The sequence below is a fragment of the Elephas maximus genome, chromosome 17 (genome assembly GCF_024166365.1).
Source record: "Elephas maximus indicus isolate mEleMax1 chromosome 17, mEleMax1 primary haplotype, whole genome shotgun sequence".
NCBI classification, from domain to species: domain Eukaryota; kingdom Metazoa; phylum Chordata; class Mammalia; order Proboscidea; family Elephantidae; genus Elephas; species Elephas maximus.
The window spans coordinates 47,736,910-47,757,175 of record NC_064835.1 but is presented as its reverse complement, the minus strand read 5'-3'; the positions used below and the strand labels follow the sequence as shown (position 1 = coordinate 47,757,175).

Sequence of the window (20,266 nt, the reverse complement as noted above, 5' to 3'; positions counted from 1 at the left end):
TTGGAAGAACGTGGACGTTAAGAATTTACAATACGCGTCTTGCCTTTTAGCTAGGAGATGCTGTTGTAGCCTTTTGACAGGAGTTCTTGTACATATATACATGCACACAAATGTGCACATGCAAACACACACACCAGTAGTAGTTGCTGTTGAGTCGATTCCAATTCATGGCGACCCCTTGTGTGTCAGAGTAAACTATGCGTCAGGGGGTTTTTTGTGGCTTGTTTTTCGGAAGTAGATCACCAGGCCTTTCTTCCAGGGTGCCTCTGGGATTTCTGTTTAGCAGCAAGCACATTGACTGTGTCACCCAGGGCCTGACATACCTGTACAGATAAGATTAAACAGTAGAAATGGGGCGCAGGTACATTCTGGAGGCACTGGAGGAATTTTCTCCACCTTTACGCTCAGTTTGACTTAAAGTAGCTGTGAAAGCTAATGAAGGAAATATCAGGAGCAGGGCGGGCTGTACATACTGTAGCAGTGTGTTCTGCAGTGTCCACAGGCTACTCATATTAGCATTTTGTTGTAATATAAAAGGAGTGAGTTGATTTAATTGAATTTAGTGTTATTGTATTTATGAAATCATGAGTTTGCACTGGTTATATTTTTCTAATATCAGCTAAAGTAAGGACATGATGTTACAATTAAGAACGTTCCTTTGACAGCAGAAATTGTCAGGCGGCCAACTCGGCTGTGTGTTCAATGCTGTAATGGAAAGGACTGTGACTGTGAATACCAGCTCCATCACTTGCCAACTCTAGCTTCTCTAGGCAGCAGCTTGCTCATCTCTGAAATGGGGGCCGTACTTCCCTTTATATTAAAGGCTAGAGACAGCATAGGTGTGCTTGGAATAACATGGGCCACATAGCAGGTACTCAGCTCGTTGTGGCGAGCATCATCTGGTCATGACATGGCGTGGCAAAGGCTACCACATGGTAAAGCTCTGCGTTTCCAGCAGGCCTCTGACCGCAGATCAAAAACGCCTGCCTAGAATTATTATTCTTCTCGTCAAGGCTGTGTCACAGACCCAGAAGGACTGCAACTTGTTTCTTCACTGCCCACACCTGTGCACAGGTTTATCTGTGATTACCTTGTCCTTCCAGCTGGTAACTAGTCAGTTGATTGCCTCAGGCTCCTATCGGAAACTCCTTTTGATGAAAAGTGCAGGTGTGTTCTCAGGCCTGCGTGTGGTCAGGACACAAGGACACAAGCAGCCCCCTGCTCAGCTGCTGCAGGTTCACACTGGTGAGGGAACTGGAGCCTTCACTTCGCCCACCGGGGCAGGTGCTGACAAAGATCTGGCAGCTTCCTGGTTATGTTGTGAGCGTCTTTGACATTTGCATAGCAGAACAGAGCTGTCTCCTAAAGCTTGTGTGTCCAGCTAATAAAGCAGTTGGAGGTGACGACCTGGTGATGATATTTTCTCTCAGGATTATTGTTACACCTTTGTCAATTTTCTTGAAAGAATTTGGGTAATGGACTTTTGTGTTGATAGCCATTTTAGATTTAGAAGAAAAAGAGAACCTGGAGCTGACATTTGTGGAGCCTCCATCATGTGCCGACCTCTGTGCTCCGTGATGTTGTTTGTGTTGTTCTATCTGCTGCAGAGGGAAACACCTTGTACAAGCGCCATGGGCAGCCTGCTGTGTAGACTGTGAAAGGCCTTGCTTCAAGTGATTTCTCTGGGAAGCTCTGTCTGCAGCTCTCACAGAAGCAAACCGTGTTTAGTCTGGCTTTAAAAGAATTGTTACCCTGAATTTTATCATCTAGCTAAGCGTGCTATAAAACAGCCGTGGTCTCTAGTGGGTGTTGGGTGTAGGTATATCCTGACTAATTGTGAAGAGAATTTGCTACAGCATTGCCTTGTCTTTTTGAATCTAACTGGTAGACCTCAGAATTTGGTCTGAATCATGAAGTAGTAACACTTTGAATCCCTAACTTACCATCTTTGAGTTAGTTAGAAGAGTGCTGTACAAAGTTCCATTTGTGTGTAGATTCGATAAATGTAGTAATATGTGGATGGCTTCCTGAAACACAACTGTAGCCTTTTGTACTTTTTTTTAACAGATTGAAGTGGACCTTGGTAAAAAGTGCTGGTATCACTCTATATTTGCCTGTCCCATTCTTCGTCAGCAAACAACAGACAACAACCCACCCATGAAATTGGTCTGTGGTCATATTATATCAAGAGATGCCCTGAATAAAATGTTTAATGGTAGCAAGTAAGTGTCTGACTTTAAATGTTACTGAAAACTTTTCTTTAGAACTCTGTGGAAAGATAAGAAGTAACAAGGATAGATAAATACAGCTAGATTTAGAAGTAGATTCCTTAACTATTCATTTGGCATGGTGGGTAGGATCTGATCTTTAGTCTTTATAAAGCTGATTCCTGGATTTGCTGATAAGATCTGTAAGCATGATCTGTTTTTATCATAATAGGTGGAAGCCTTTCCTGGCCATTAGCTTTCACATAAACCAGAATCAAACCCACTGTTCTTGAGTCAGTTCCAATTCATAGCAACCCTGTAGGACAGAGTAGAACTGCCCTGTCGGGTTTCCAAAGAGCAGCAGGTGAATTTGAACTGCCGACCTTTTGGTTAGCAGCGGGGCACTTGCCATTGTGCCACCAGGACCCCAGCTTTTACGGAGTGATTTAACAAAGGAGGCAATGCTGTGTCCCTTTTTTTTTTCCCCACATAAATGGTAGTGTGCTGTATGCTCCTCTGCACTTTGATTTCCTCATTTGTGGTGTGTCTTGGAAGTCTTTTATATGCTGCATAGAGAGTCCTCATTCTATTTTTAAAAGCTGCAGAGTATTCTACCATGTGGAAATGTGATAATTTATTTAACCAGTTCTCTATTGGTGAGCTTTCATGTTGCCATTTTTTTGCTTCTCTATACAGTGCTAAAGTGAATGACCTTATCTGTCCATGATGTATACATTTGTAGAATTAGAATTGCTATTCAAAGGGCATGTACATTTGTAATTTTTATAAATAATAAGCTCAACTTAAAAAAAAAGAAGTTTCAGAAGCCTCTTTCCAATATTTCTAGCTTAGGCAGCTAGAGAATTTTTTGTTGGAGTTTATTTCAAGCCTTCTTATGGTAAGGTCCTTCTTTTATGAGAAGGCCTTGGCTTGATAAAGAAGCTGCCTGTGCCCTTTGCATACTCGGCAGCAGCCCTGGTAGTGTAGGTCGGGGTGAAACCCGCAAGCCCAGTCACTGGCCTTGGTGCACACTGTGCGGCCTGTGCGCTGCTCCAGGGTCATCTCAGGTGTTCCTGGCGTGAGCTAGGCAGCTGCCATCAGACCTGCTGCCATGGAGTGGATTGTATGACCAGCACATTTGAAATTGATTTAGAGACAGATACAGCCTAATCTTTGGAGAAGTTGCATTTACTTCTGAGACCCCAAAAGCAAAATACTTTTCACTGATTTCCACTGAAGAAGGGCTTTGCAGTTTGGGATCTGACTTGAGTAGTATTTATTTGTGACCCTTCTGAGACTGGCAGTTATATTAAGGAAAGCACAGTTAATGTTCAGAGCAAAAGACAGACATGCAGAGGGTGTGTGTGTGTGTGTGTGTGTGTGTGTGTGTGTAATTGTTAAAAATTGTCTATAACTAGATGAAAATTGAATGCTGAGTGACCAGTCCTGTTCCTTGAATTTTTTTTTTTCCCCTTGTCTTTAGATTAAAGTGTCCATATTGTCCAATGGAACAAAGTCCAGGAGATGCCAAACAGATATTTTTTTGAAGAAATAACTTTAGATTGCAATTTGTAAGTGAAACTGAATTGTGGGTGCATTTCGGAAGAGAACGTTCCATTTAATGCAGCTAACCAAGGACTCCCGGGTTTATATATAAGCTAATGCTCCGGAAACTTTGCCAACATTTTAGTACACACACACTGAGGGGAGTGCTCCAGATGAATGTTATCATAGGGCTTTATTATATTCTTGGTCTTCATTTCTGATCAAGTAAATACACCAGCAGTTGTCATTCAATGCAGGTTTTTGTACTTAATTAAATGGTGATTTTTTTACTTTTTAAGAGCAAAAACAGAAGTTGACCTCCCCGCCTTGTGTTTAATATTTCTCCTGCTTTTACTTTTGTCGTTTTCTTGATAATTGTAAGCTTTGAGAATTTTGTGGAGAAGTGTTATTCCCTGTTATGTATACATAATTAAATGAAAATTACTCAGAAAAAAGTTTGATAAATGGAATTGTGGTTATAAAACTAATTTGTGTTTTTATTTGCTTAAGGAAGAAAGCTGTGATAGATTCCAAATTTGCTTTTTGCCGTTTTCCTCTGCTGCAGCTCTCACTAAGGAGTTTGCACCACCCGTGTTCGGGCTCTCTTTGTAGCCCCAGTGGGCTGCCTGTTTAAAATTCCATCACGAATTGGCAGGTTGGGGTAACAAGTCTTCCACTAGAACAGAGTGGAATGAATGAGTCCTATTGTTTCTTTGCTTTTATTGCTAAGAGGTGCTTGCTTTAAAAGTGTGTTCAATAAAATGAAATTCTAAAGTTAGAAGTGTTCTTAAGTTGCTCTTCGCTCTCTCGGTCTTGGTAGCACTGTTCTCTGAAATTTGCCTTCAGGACTTGGCTGTCTTCTGCATTGTATATCATTGCATACACAGTGTTGTGTGTGTGCGTGTGTGTGTGTACCAGCATCAGACATTGTGTATCTGGAAGGGAAGAAGCATGTTCCAGTCCTAAATTGCAGTTACCAGTCTCATCACTTTAAATCTTTAAAGTTAGAAGCTAGCAAATTTTCTGTATGCAGAATATGTTTATTGCTGTTTTTGTATTTGAGTAGTATACTGTTGTATTCAGTGCTTCTCTTCTGCAGAGCATATCATCTCATTGACTGTGAATCTGTATACTGTTCTGATGGATACAGGTAATGATCTTTTCTCTTGTAAGGTATCTTCATTTAATGCACTGTCCAGAAATAGCCGTGTGTAAGTCTTTCTCTGTGTGATGAACTACATGGAAAAGGCTGACTTAGATCCATGAGGCTACTTCATTACGAGAAGAATATTATACAGAAATCACCAAATATTTTAAAACTTTATTTCGTCTGACATGGAACGGAACATCAACATCAGAAAACTTTCCTGACAAAACAAAGAAGGAAGAAAACACAGAAGCAAAGAGAAGGTGACGCTTCACATTTTAAACTACAGAGTGACTTCGTTTAGGGAAGGAGAATAATGGATTTGGTGCTAAGTTCATTGGAAATTGGCAGCATCTGCAGAGTTTATCAGCCTGAATGGTTTCTCCTGAAGCGTTTACTTGGGGGAGCTGGGATTCTTTTGTGAAAGAAAAGGTATTGCTGTGTGTCGCCAGGCTTAAGTTGAGGGCTGCTGCATGCTGTGTGGGTGAGCCGGGGATCTTGATTGGCCTGGTTCCTAGTGCTTGGCTTTGTCCAATCTCAGTCCGACCTCACAGACTTTTGCCCCATGTTTCTGCTTCACAGTTGGAACCTTCTATAAAATTCTCTTTCCCTTCACTAAAGCAGTGGAGGAAGAGAACATAGAGAAGGTAGAGAATTCCAGGCAATACTCTGGTTGATTGTATAAAACCTGTTTTATTATATATATATATTTTTTTTTCTTTTGAATTAAAACCCAGACTGTCATCTTTTTTACCCATTTCTCCTTACATCACATTTAGCTTTATTCTGATTTTATCACACAAACACCTACACAACATTTAGCCTTCACATAGGGTTTGAACAATACAGACCTTGCTGTAGGTAGAGGCTGGTGGTAATGTTTTCGGGCCAGACACTTGACCCAGTTTCCTTGGGCCACTTCCAAAGACAAAGCCAGAGCCGCTTTGTCCCCTTTCCAGGGTGGGGAATCCTGTTGGCAGTTTTCTCTGCAGCTCATGAAACTTCCTTTAACCGAACATGAATAGTTAAAGAATACGCTTTACCTGAAGCATGTCATTATACAGCTTCCTCTGCAGGGTCCCTGTTGTCCAATCAGACAGGGTTAGGGCCAAAAAATTGAAATTCTGCTGATCTGACAATATGGAAAATGATGTCATCTGACCTTCTTTAAGTGCATGGGCTGAGAACTCATTGGAGACTAATGCTGAAGGTGAGATGGACTTGAAGAGGCCAGACCTTAACCAAAGATGCTGAAATACAGTGTGCTGTCCTTCCTGTTCTAGAAGCACCTTCACAGATGGTGTCAGGACCACATCATCGCTGCTGTCCCTTCAGCAGTGTGGAAGGATGCACTATGTCTGTCTCTGCCTCCCCTTGTAAAAGGTAGTGACGCAGCCAAGGTGTTTACAGTCAGTTAATTATAACAGTGTACATTGAAAATAGAATTTCAGAATGGTTTCTTACATTTCTTTGGGAACCATTTCTTTTTATCAGCTGTGGACAAAGGCCATGGGACTCTGCTGAACCACTGAAACTTTACTGTCGAATCCTTAGATTCTGACTTACCCAAAACATCTGCGGCTAAGGTTGTCTTTCAGTCTTTTTCTCCTCTGTGCGATGATCACAGATGCCATTTCTATTGTTTTAGTGGTGATTATATGAAATTTCTATACATAGATGAACGGGTATCGGTGCCTCTTAATTTTAAAAATTTTAAAGGAAAGGGCCACCTCATATTCATAGGATGTATGAGTATTTTTTGAGTGTGTGAAAATTTAATTGAAAATAAGAAAGCTATGAATTAAATCTTTGGGTTTTTCTGTAGCAGCTAATGTGTGCAGACACTAAACCCCATACTGAACTGTGGGGAAAGAGGATCCTTTTTTTCTCTCCAGTGGTCCCACAGGCTCCACACTGTAGGCTCAGCCTTCCTCATGCTGTGGATTATTTCCACTTTGGTGGTTTCAGCCTTGGGACAGTAGATATTGCAAAAACCAAGAACTCTTGGTTATCTGCACAAGACAGACTGCTGGTAGACTTCATTAGCCCTCTGGTTTTCCAGCTCGACCTCTGATTAAGTGGGCTGACAGCCAAGCTGGTGGCTCTGTTCAGTCAGCTGACTCAGGTTATTTTCAGGGAAGGGTGGAGACATCGTTTGGTTAGTTTCATCACTGAGGTGCATAAAGTGAGGACACAGACCAGATACCTGTCATCACGTAACTCTGTGTATGTTGTCTTTGGTAACACTAGGGTGCTGTAGCCAAGGGAATGTCAGCAAGGAACACACAGAAGGTTTGTACTTCGTAGGCCTGTCCAACTGCGGCAGGTTTTATGTGGTACCATTAATAGTGTCTACCATAAACAGGTACAAGGTTCATGAACTGTTCTTACTGAACTATTAAATAAATACCAAAAATAGGCAGAATGACAAATGCATTTTAATAGCAGATGAGGCAATTAGTTTTAGGGTGATTTTACTTCAAGACGTAGGAAGAGAAGCAAGGTTTTGTTTTCAAGACATTTCCCCCTGTGGTTTCCCACCGTAGTAGGCATATGCTCCAGTTACTTCCAAAGAGGCGAGAGCAGCTGGAGTTGGCTTAGCGCACGTGCTTTGTTTCAGGTCGTGGGTGAGTACCTGCACGCTTTCTTCAGGGTCACTTCATATTCTCCAGCCAGGCAGCTGTGGGTCCACTAGGATTTGTGCCTGATCTTTTCTTTTGGGAAGGGGTGGGCTGAATGTGTGGGATGGGCAGGAAGCAGGAGAGGAAAACAGGCGTGTGTGTGTGTGTGCATGTGTCTGGGGAGGACCGCGTGTCTAATGGATTTTGCTCATGACAGCAGTGTGCATGTATTTTATTTTTGTTCCACCTCTGTGATTTCTAAATTTGCTCTAAAAGGATTCATCAAATCATCTTGTTCAGATGGCTCAGGATTGTATTTCTTTTTGCCTACCCTGTGTTCTTGGGTTCTATAGTATTTCTATAATTATGTAACAAGAATAGTGTTGCACTGTAATCTATCATATAGAGCTATATGTATGGAAAATTTTGATCAGTTTTTAAAAAAATGTATCCTGTTTGCAAAGGCACAATAAAGCCGCAACGTAGAAACTAGGCAATAAAGCTAACAATAAACCTTCTTTAACACAAACCATATTCATATGCTCTGCTCTTTTGATTCGTAGACAAAGTCTAGCGTATCCAGTAGTTTTCAGGGATTTCATTTTAACTTAAAAAATTCTGATATATTTAATTTATAAATTTCAGACTGATATAATAGAGTTTTGGAAAACTAAGAAATGCTTTGTTAATCTGTGTATTCCTGTGTAAAACACCTGGCTTTTCCTGTATATATTTTTAAAAATTAAAGAAATGCACATTTAAACAGTGTTCTGTGGAAGCAGTCTGTCTAAGTGTGCCAGGTAGCAGAGGTATAAGGAGGGAGCATCAAGGTGCTGGTACAGCTTGGGAGGAGAAATTTATGGCTCACATCTGTTGGAAGTCTGCATAGAAAGCACTTAAAGAATCAGTGTCACTGTCATCTGTTACTGGGCCACCAGCTGTGTGTGAAGAGGAGGTGGCCTGGCGCATCCCGAGTTCCTAAGGAGAAGATTGAGATTAGTGCTTCCAGAATGCTGCACCCTCAGGCCCATCCTGTGGCTGGCTGAGACCCTGCCCTGTTCCCACCACAGTGGTAGCCAGTGTGTGAGGTTGGGAGGAGCCTGTGCTCAGCTCGCTGCCCAGCTGCTGGGGGCGGGAGGCACAGCACTGCCAGAGAAGCAGCTGAGTCATCCTTCCCAGCAAAAGGAAATGAATTCCTGGCTTCTAAAAAAAAAATTTTTTAGAAGCCAGGAATTCATTTCCTTTTGTATATTTCTCTAGACAGACCCATCCTCGTCTGGGATTTTAGAATGTTTTCCTCCCATGGGAACCATGTGGGTCCTTAGTATGGGTCCCACCCAGGCACAGTGGAAGGCAAGGGCCCAGTTGGTATAGAAGAGACCCGGCAGGCTTGTGGAAAACTGATTTTCATTATAGGAGCCTCTTGGATGCTCATTTTGTGAAGTATCTGCCCTCTTAAAAATATCAGGTAAGGAGGTGGGGCCAAGATGGCAGAGTAGTCAGATGCTTCCGGTGAACTCTCTTACAACAAAGACCCCCCAAAAAATAAGTGAATGGTTACATTTATGACAAGCTACAAGTCCTGAACATCGAAGGCAAAGTCAGAAGATGGATTGAGCGGCAGGGGGAGGGAGAGATGGTTCAGATGCAGAGAGGAGTTGCTGGACCTGAATCACTGGGAAACCTCAGGCACCATTTCTGGGAGCAACCGCGGGGGAGGGGGGTAGCATTGGGTAGCATTCGGCCGCAGTTTCTTCTGGGAGAAGCAGCCAGCTGCACAGCCTACACACACCTCCGGAACCAGAGAAGGACGGTGCTTTTGGCAAAAGCTAAGTACCTGCATATATTTTACCGCCCCCCCCCCTCCGCCCCCAAGTCGGCTTCAATGGCTGTCAATTTCCCTAGGCCTGAGATAGGTTCTGCTGAACACTCTGAGCTATTCTCCCGGCCTTGGAGAATGAATAAATTCACAACTGGGGAAAAAGATAGTCTGTCAGCTCCACTGACCTGGGGAGAACAGGACAGAAGTGGCTTCTATCCAGGCATAAATGGTCTGTGGACTTTGAATACTTTTCCCCTGATGGACACGTGTGGGCCTATGTCAGGAGAATAGGCACTTGTTAGCAGACTGCAACTGTTGCAGCTGTGCAGTGGAGAGGTGGGTGTTTGACATTGCTTTGCCTATTGAACAGGGTCCTCACCTACCCACAACGGGGACCTAAGGACTGATGGCTTCACTGATGTCACCCAGCACCCACAACAGACATCCAAGGATAACTGGTACCTCCCAGTCCTTATAACCAAAAGCATTGGGTGTCCACGGTCCATCTGCAGAACCCACCAACCTGTGCACTCTAGGGAGCAGGGACACGCTTTCCTCTCAGACACTCAGGGGATGGTTGTCAGCCCCCTGCCTTGTTCAGAGTGTGACCCCCTGCCGCAACCAGATACCTGTACCCACACTAATCACCCCTGCCCTTCTAAGACTGTAGGACAGAGCCTGTACCACACACTTGATGACCAACTACCTGGACACCTGAGCTGAACCCATACAAGAAAAGTGAATGGACTCTAGGTTCATATACCTGATAACAGCTCTAGCCTTCTGGTGACAGGACATAAAATAAGCTAATAACTTAGAGATGGCTCAGAGACAACAACCAATATCAAATCATATAAAGAAGCAGACTGTGATCACTTCAACAAGCTCTCAAAGAAGTGATCTTCTGGATGAAGGTGCATTTCTGGAATTACCAGATGCAGAATACAAAAGATTAATATACAGAACTCTTCAAGATGTCAGAACAGGCCAAGGAACACACAGATAAAACAGTTGAAAAAATAAAAAAGGTTATTCAAGAACATAATGAAAAATTTAATAAGCTGCAACAATCCATAGACAGCAATCAGAGATTCAGAAGATTAACAATAAAATTACAGAATTAGACAACTCAGTAGAAAGTCAGAGGAGCAGAATTGTGGCAGTGGAAGCCAGAATTAGTGAGTTTGAAGATAAAACACTTGGCACCAATATATTTGAAGAAAAATCAAGTAAAACAATTTAAAAAAGTGAAGAAACCCTAAGAATCATGTGGGACTCTATCAAGAGAAATAACTTACGAGTGATTGGAGTACCAGAACAAGGAGGGATAACAGAAAATACAGAGAGAATTGTTGAAGATTTGTTGGCAGAAAACTTCCCTGATATCATGAAAGATGAGAAGATAACCAAGATGCTCATCGAATTCCACATAAGGTAGATCTTAAAGTCACCAAGACATATTATAATCAAACCTGCCAAAACCAAAGATAGAGAATTTTAAGAGCAGCTAGGGATAAATGAAAAGTCACCTACAAAAAGAGTCAGTAAGAAGCTTGGACTACTGACCAGAAGCCATGCAGGCAAGAAGGCAGTGGGATGACTGACATAAGGCATTGAAGGAAAAAAACTGCTAGCCAAGAATCATATCCAGCAGAACTGTTTCTCAAATATGAAGGCGAGGTTAGGACATTTCCAGATGTACAGAAGTTTAAGGAATTTGTAAAAACCAAACCAAAACTACAAGAAATACTAAAGGGAGTTCTCTGGTTAGAAAATCAATAATATCTGACATCAACCCAAGACTGGAACACTGGACAGAGCAAGCAGATGTCAATCCAGATAAGGGAAATCACAGAAATAAATCAAGATTAAAAAAAGGCTCAAAACAGGAACAGCAATGTCATTATGTAAAAGAAGACAACATTAAACCAATAAAGAGGAACTAAGAAACGTAGTCATAGATCTTTCATATGAAGAGGAAGACAACGCGATATAAAGAAGTAAAAGTTAGGTTTATACTTAGAAAAATAGTGGTAAATGTTAAGGTAACCACAAAGGAGACTAAGAATCCTACTCATCAAAATAAAATACAAGAAAATAATAGAGACTCAGCAGAAACAAAATCAACAACAAATAAGAGGAAAAGACAATGAAGATCAACTACTCAGCACAAAAAATTAAGTGGGAAAAATAAAGTGTCTACAACACACACAAAAAAAGGACATCAAAATGACAGCACTAGACTCATACCTATCCGTAATTGCGCTAAATGTAAATGGACTAAATGCACCAATAAAGAGACAGTGGCAGAATGGACTAAAAAACATGATCTGTCTATATGCTGCCTACAAAAGACACACCTTAGACTTACAGACAAACAAACTAAAACTCAAAGTATGGAAAAATATATATCTAGCAAACAACAATCAAAAAAGAGCAGGAGTGGCAATATTAATTTCTGACAAAATAAGCTTTAAAGTTAAATCCACCACAAAGGATAAGGAAGGACACTATGTAATAATTAAGGGGACAATCTACCAGGAGGATATAACCATATTAAATATGCACCCAGTGACAGGGCTGCAAGATACATAAACTCTAAGGACATTGAAAAGTGAGATAGCACCACAATTATAGTAGGAAGCTTGAACACACCACTTTCGGTGAAGGACAGAACATCCCAAAAGAAGCTCAATAAAGACAGAGAAGATCTAAAATGTCACCATCAACCAACTTGACATAGACATATACGGAACACTCCACCCAACAACAGTCAAGTATACTTTCTTTTCTAGTGCACATGGAACATTGTGTAGAATAGACCACATATTAGGTCATAAAGCAAACCTTAGCAGAATCCAAAACATTGAAATATTACAAAACATCTTCTCTGACCATAGGCAATAAAAGTAGAAATCAATAACAGGAAAAGCAGAGAAAAGAAAGCAAACACTTGGAAACTGAACAATACCCTGCTCAAAAACGACTGGGTTATAGAAGACATCAAGGATGAAATAAATTCATAGAATCCAGTGAGAATGAAAACACTTCCTGTCAGAACATTTGTGACACAGCTAAAACAGTGCTCAGAGGTCAATTTATAACAATAAATGCACACTACAAAACAAAGAAAGGGTCAGAATGAAAGAATAATCCTTACGACTTGAACAAACAGAGAGCAACAAAAACTCTCAGGCACCAGAAGAAAGCAAATAATAAAAATTAGAGCAGAATTAAATAGAGAACAGAAAAAGAGTTAACAAGACCAAAAGCTGGTTCTTTGAAAAGATTAACAAAATTGATAAACCATTGGCCAAACTGACAAAAGAAAAACAGGAGAGGAAGCAAATAACCCGAATAAAAAATGAAACGGGTGATATTACAACAGGCCCAACTGAAATTAAAGGAATCACTCAGATGACTATGAAAAACTGTACTCTTACAATTTTGAAAAGCTAGAAGAAATGAATTTCTAGAAACATATTACCTATCTAAACTAACAAATAGAGGTAGAACAACTAAATAAACCCATAACAAAAGAAGAGATTGAAAAGGTAACTTAAAAACTCCCAAGAACAACAACAAAAAACCCTGGCCCAGACGGCTTCACTGCAGAGTTCTACCAGACTTTCAGAGAAGAGTTAACATCACTATTACTAAAGGTATTGCAGAGCATAAAAAAGGATGGAGTGAGTACTCCCAAACTCCTTCTATGAAACCAGCATATCCCTGATACCAAAACCAGGTAAAGACAACACAAAAAAAGAAAGTTACAGACCTACAGCCCTCATGAACTTACACGTGAAAATCCTCAAAATTCTAGCCAATAAAATTCAAAAACATATCAAAAAAATAATTCACCATGACCAAGTGGGATTCATACCAGGAATGCAGGGATGGTTCAACATTAGAAAAACAATGTAATCCATCATGTAAATAAAACAAAAGCCAAGAGCCATATGATCTTATCAATTGATGCAGAAAAGGCATTTGACAAAGTTCAACACCCATTCATGGTAAAAACTCTCCGCAAAGTAGGAATAGAAGGAAAATTCCTCAACATAATAAAGGGAACTTATACAAAGCCAACAGCCAACATCATCCTAAATGGAGAGACTCTGAAAGCATTCCCCTTGAGATCGGGAACCAGACGAGGATGCCCTTTACCACCACTCTCATTCAACGTTGTGCTGGAGGTCCCACCCAGAGCAGTTAGGCTAGATAAAGAAATGAACGGCATCCGCATTGGTAAGGAAGAAGTTAAAGTATTTTTGTTTGCAGATGAGATGGTCTTATACACAGAAAACCCTAAATAATCCTCGAGAATACTGAAACAGAAGAGTTCAGCAGATTATCAGGATACAAGATGTTGTTGTTAGGTGCCATCAAGTCGGTTCCGACTCACTCATAGTGACCCTATGCACAACAGAACGAAACACTGCCCGGTCCTGCGCCATCCTCAAAATCGTTGTTATGCTTGAGTTCATTGTTGCAGCCACTGTGTCAATCTACCTTGTTGAAGGTCTTCCTCTTTTCTGCTGACCCTGTACTCTACCAAGCATGATGTCCTTCTCCAGGGACTGATCCCTCCTGAACATGTCCAAAGTATGTAAGACACAGTCTCGCTGTCCTTTTAAGGAGCATTCTGGTTGTACTTCTTCCAAGACAGATTTGTTCATTCTTTTGGCAGTCCATGGTATATTCAGTATTCTTTACCAACACCACAATTCAAAGGCGTCAACTTTTCTTTGGTCTTCCTTATTCATTGTCCAGCTTTTACATGCATGTGATGCGATTGAAAATATCCTGGCTTGGGTCAGGCGCAGCTTAGTCTTCAGGGTGACATCTTTGCCCTTCAACACTTTGAAGAGGTCCTTTGCAGCAGATTTACCCAATGCAATGCGTCTTTTGATTTCTTGACTGCTGCTTCCATGGCTGTTGATTGTGGATCCAAGTAAAACGAAATCCTTGACAACTTCAATCTTTTCTCTGTTAATCGTGATGTTGCTCATTGGTCTAGTTGTGAGGATTTTTGTTCTCTTTATGTTGAGGTGCAATCCATACTGAAGGCTGTGGTCTTTGATCTTCATTAGTAAGCTCTTCGAGCCCTCTTCACTTTCAGCAAGCAAGGTTGTGTCATCTGCATAACTCAGATTGTTAATGAGTCTTCCTCCAATCCTGATGCCCCATCCTTCTTCATATAGTCCAGCTCCTCGTATTATTTGTTCAGCATACAGATTGAATAGGTATGGTGAAAGAATACAACCCTGACGCACACCTTTCCTGACTTTAAACCAATCAGAATCCCCTTTTCCTATCCAAACAACTGCCTCTTGATCTATGTAAAGGTTTCTCATGAGCACAATTATGGTTCTGGAATTCCCATTCTTCAGAATGTTATCCATAGTTTTTTATGATCCACACAGTCAAATGCCTTTGCATAGTCAATAAAACACAGGTAAACATCCTTCTGGTATTCTCTGCTTTCAGCCAGGATCCATCTGACATAAGCGATGATACCCCTGGTTCCATGTCTTCCGAAACTGGCCTGAATTTCTGGCAGTTCCCTGTCAATATACTGCTGCAGCTGTTTTTGAATGAGCTTCAGCAAAATTTTGCTTGTGTGTGATATTAATGGATATTGTTCTATAATTTCCACATTCAGTTGGATCACTGTTCTTGGGAATAGGCATAACTATGGATCTCTTCCAGTCAGTTGGCCAGGAAGCTGTCTTCCATATTTCTTAACATAGATGAGTGAGCACCTCCAGCACTGCATCTGTTTGTTGAAACATCTCAATTGATATTCCATCAATTCCTGGAACCTTGTTTTTCACCAATGCCTTCAGAGCAACTTGGACTTCTTCTTTCAATACCATCGGTTCCTGATCATATGCCACCTCTTGAAATGGTTGAATATCACCTAATTCTTTTTGGTATAATGACTCTGTGTATTCCTTCCATCTTCTTTTGATCTTCCTGCGTCGTTTAATATTTTACCCATGGAATCTTTCATTATTGCAACTCGAGGCTTGAATTTTTCTTCAGTTCTTTCAGCATGAGAAACACTGAGCGTGTTCTTCCCTTTTGGTTTTCCATCTCCAGCTCTTTGCACATGTCATTATAATACTTTGTCTTCTCGAGAGGCCCTTTGAAATCTTCAGTTCTTTTACTTCATCAATTCTTCCTTTTGTTTTAGCTGCTCGATGCTCAAGAGCAAGCTTCAGAGTCTCCTCTGACATCCATCTTGGTCTTTTCTTTCTCTCCTGTCTTTTCAGTGACCTCTTGCTTTCTTCATGGATAATGTCCTTGATGTCATTCGTCTTTGGTCACTAGTGTTCAGTGCATCAAATCTGTTTATCTGATGGTCTCTAAATTCAGGTGGGATATACTCAAGGTCATTTTTTGGCTCTCGTGGACTTGCTCTGATTTTCCTCAGTTTCAGCTTGAACTTGCATATGAGCAATTGATGGTCTGTTCCACAGTCGGCCCCTGGCCTTGTTCTGACTGATGATATTGAGCTTTTCCATCTTCTCTTTCCACAGATGTAGTCAATTTGATTTCTGTGTGTTCCATCTGGTGAAGTCCATGTGTATAGTCGCCATTTATGTTGGTGAAAGAAGGTATTTGCAATGAAGAAGTTGCTGGTCTTGCAAAATTCCATCATTCAATCTCCAGCATTGTTTCTATCACCAAGGCCATATTTTCCAACTAGTGATCCTTCTTTGTTTCCAACTTTTGCATTCCAATCGCTAGTAATTATCAATACATCTTGATTGCATGTGCAATCAATTTCAGACTGCAGCGGTTGATAAAAATCTTCTATTTCTTCATCTTTGGCCCTAGTAGTTGGTGTGTAAATTTGAATAATAGTTGTATTAACTGGTCTTCCTTGTAGCCATATGGATGTTATCCTATCACTGTCAGTGTTGTACTTCAGGATACATCTTGAAACGTTCTTTTTGACGATAATGCAACACCATTCCTCTTCGAGTTGTCATTCCCAGCATAGTAGATTATATGATTGTCCAATTCAAAATGGCCAATACCAGTCCATTTCAGCTTACTAATGCCTAGGATATCGATGTTTATGCATTCCATTTCATTTTTGATGATTTCCAATTTTCCTAGATTTATACTTTGTACATTCCAGGTTCCGATTATTAATGGATGTTTGCAGCTGTTTCTTCTTACTGTGAGTCTTGCCACATCAGCAAATGAAGGTCCTGAAAGCTTTACTCCATCTATGTCATTAAAGGCGACTCTGCTTTGAGGAGGCAGCTCTTCCCCAGTCATCTTTTGCGTGCCTTGCAACCTGGGGGCTTATCTTCTAGCAGTATATCAGACAATATTCCACTGCTCTTCTTAAGGTTTTCACTGGCCAATGCTTTTCAGAAGTAGGCTGCCAGGTCCTTCTTCCTAGTCTGTCTTAGTCTGGAAGCTCAGCCAAAACCTGTCCTACATGAGTGACCCTGCTTATATCTGAATACTGGTGGCATAGCTTCCAGCATCACAACAACACGCAAGCCCCCACAGTTCAACAAACTGGCAGACACATGGGGGAGGATACAAGATAAACATACAAAAATTAGTTGGAGTCCTCTACACCAACAAAAAGAACATTGAAGAGGAAATCACCGAATCAATACCATTTGCAGTAGCCCCCAAGAACGTAAAATGTACTTAGGAATAAATCTTACCAGAGACATAAAAGACCTATACAAAGAAAACCACAAGACACTACTACAAGAAATCAATAGAGACCTCCATAAGTGGGAAAACATACCTTGCTCATGGATAGGAAGACTTAACATTGTAAAAATGTCTATTCTACCAATAACCATCTGTAGATACAACACAATTCTGGTTCAAATTCCAATGACATTTTTTAACGAGATGGAGATACAAATCACCAACTTCATATGGAAGGGAAAGAGGCCCCGGATAAGTAAAACATTACTGAAAAAGAACAACAAAGTGGGAGGTCTCACTGAACTGATCTTAGCACCTATTATACCGCTGCAGTAGTCAGAACAGCCTGGTACTGGTACAACAACAGACACACAGACCAATGCAACAGAATTGTGTATCCAGACATAAATCCATCCACATATGAGCATGTGATACTTGCCGAAGGCCCCAAATCAGTTAAATGGGGAAAAGACAGTCCATTTAACAAATCGTGCTGGCATAACTGGATCTCCATCTGCAAAAAAATGAAACAAGACTCATGCCTCAAACAAAAAGGAACTCAAAGTGGATCAAAAACCTATGTATGAAGTCTAAAATGATAAAGATCATGGAAGCAAAAATAGGGACAATGCTAGGAGTCCTAATACATGGCATAAACAGTATACAAAACAAACAATGCAGAAGAGAGATTACATAACTGAGAGCTCCTAAAAACCAAATACTTATGCTCATCCAAAGACTTCACCAAAAGAGTAAAAAGATTACCTACAGATTGGGAAAAAGTTTTTAGCTATGACATTTCTGATCAGCATCTGATTTCTAAAATCTACGTGATACTGCAAAAACTCAACTACAAAAAGACAAATAGCCCAATTAAAAAATGGGCAAAGGATATGAACAGACACTTCACTAAAGAAGACATTCAGGTAGCTAACAGATACATGAGGAAATGCTCACGTTCATTACCCATTAGAGAAATGCAAATCAAAACTACAATGAGATTCCATTTCACTCCAACAAGGTTGGCAGTAATCCAAAAAACACAAAATAATAAATGTTGGAGAGGTTGTGGAGAGACTGGAGCACTTCTACACTGCTGATGTGAATGTATAATGGTACAACCACTTTGGAAATCGATTTGGTGCTTCCTTAAAAAGCTAGAAATAGAACTACCATAGGATCCAGCACTCCCACTCCTTGGAATATATCCTAGAGAAATAAGAGCCTTTACACAAACAGATATAGGCACACCCATGTTCATTGCAGCACTATTTACAGTAGCAAAAGGACGGAAGCCACCAAGGTGCCCATCAACAGATTAATGGATAAATTATGGCATCTTCACACAATGGAATACTATGCATTGTTAAAGAGCAATGATGAATCTTTGAAACATTTCATAGCATGGAGGAATATGGAAGGCATTATGCTGAGTGAAATTATTCAGATGCAAAAGGACAAATATTGTATGACACCAGTATTATAAGAACTGGAAAACAGAGAAGAAAATATTCTTAGATTGCTACAAGAGCCAGGAGGGAGGGCGGGAGAGGGGTTTTCACTAATTAGATAGTAGATAAGAGCTATTTTAGGTGACAGGAAAGACAACACAATACAGAAGAGGTTAGAGCAACTGGACTAAACCGAAAGGAGTTTCCTGAATAAACAGAACGCTTCGAAAGCCAGCGTAGCAGGGGCAGAGGTTTGGAGACCATGGTTTCAGGGGACATCTAGGTCAATTGGCATAATAAAATACGTTAAGAAAACATTCCACATCCCACTTTGGAGTGTGGTGTCTGGGGTCTTAAACAATAGGATGTGACCATCTAAGATGCATCAATTGATCTCAACCACCAGGAGCAAAGGAGAATGAAGGACACCAAAGACTCAAGGTAATTATGAGCCCAAGAGACAGAAAGGGCCATACAAACCAGAGACTACATCAGCTTGAGACCAGAAGAACTAGATGGTGCCCAGCTACAACCAGTGACTGCCCTGACAGGGAATACAACAGAAAACCCCTGAGGCAGCAGGAGAGCAATGGGATGCAGACCCCAAATTCTTGTAAAAAGACCAGACTTAATGGTCTGACTGAGACTAGAGGGACCCCAGAAGTCATGGCCTCCAGACCTGTTAGCCTAAGTCAGCAACCATTCCCAAAGCCAATTCTTTAGACAGGGCTTAGACTGGACTATGGGATAGAAAATGATACTGGTGAAGAGTTAACTTCTTGGATCAAGTAAACACAAGAGACTACGTGGGCAGCTTCTGTCTGGAGAAGAGAAGGCAGAGGGGGTCAGAAGTTGGCCAAATGGGCACGAAAATAGAGAGTGGAGGGAAGGAGTATGCTGTCTTATTAAGGGGAGAGCAACTAGTAGTATATAACCCAAAATCCAGTGCTGTCGAGTTGATTCCGACTCACAGCGACCCCATAGGACAGAGTAGAACTGCCCCATAGAGTTCCCAAGGAGCACCTGGCAGATTCGAACTGCCAACCCTTTGGCTAGCAGCTGTAGCACTTAACCACTACGCCACCAGGGTTTCCAGTATATAGCAAGGTGTATATAAGTTTTTGTATGAGAGACTGACTTGGTTTGTAAACTTTCACTTCAAGCACTATTAAAGAAAAAAAATGAAAAAAGACCAGACTTGCTGGCCTGACAGAGACTGGAGAAACCCTGAGAGTACGTACAGTCCCTGGACACCCTGTCAGCTCAGTAATGAGGCCACTCCTGAAGTTCACCCTTTAGCCAAGATTGAACAGGCTCATGGAACAAAACAAGACTAAAGGGGCACACCAGCCCTGGGGTGGGGACTGGAAGGCAGGAGGCAACAGGAAGCCAGGGTTGGGAAGGGAGAGTGTTGATATGTTGTGGGGTTGTTAACCAGTGGGGTTGTTAACCAATGTCATACAACAATGTGTGTACTGTTTCATGAGAAACTAGTTCTGTAAACTTTGATCTAAAAAGTTATATATATATATGTGTGTGTTAAAAAAATGTATCTGGTAAGGATCACATGTACTGAACAAAATTGACTGTTTTCTTACTGATGAAGACCTGAGTTATTAAGAAAAGTTAAATTCTGTTTGGTGTACTTTGATCTCTGTTTTAGAATAGTTATTAGAAAATCAGTGTATTTCTTGAAGCATCCAGGCAATCGGGCAGAACTTGTATTTGCAGTGTGGTAAGATGACTTTCCACCCCTCCCCACCAAAACAAGGAAGAATGAG

The 20,266-nt window shown here is 41.0% G+C and overlaps 1 protein-coding gene across 1 annotated transcript in view; it reads left to right on the top strand.

Moving 5' to 3' along the window:
* The window catches only part of RMND5A (required for meiotic nuclear division 5 homolog A), a 78,118-nt gene extending 69,500 nt beyond the window's left edge, over nt 1–8,618 (top strand). Inside the window, exons 8-9 of the mRNA XM_049856764.1 lie at nt 2,068–2,222; nt 3,691–8,618. Coding sequence (XP_049712721.1) covers nt 2,068–2,222; nt 3,691–3,754 — 219 coding nt within the window. The 3' untranslated portion in view covers nt 3,755–8,618. The remainder of the gene's footprint in view (nt 1–2,067; nt 2,223–3,690) is intronic.
* Nucleotides 8,619–20,266: the final 11,648 nt, after the last annotated feature.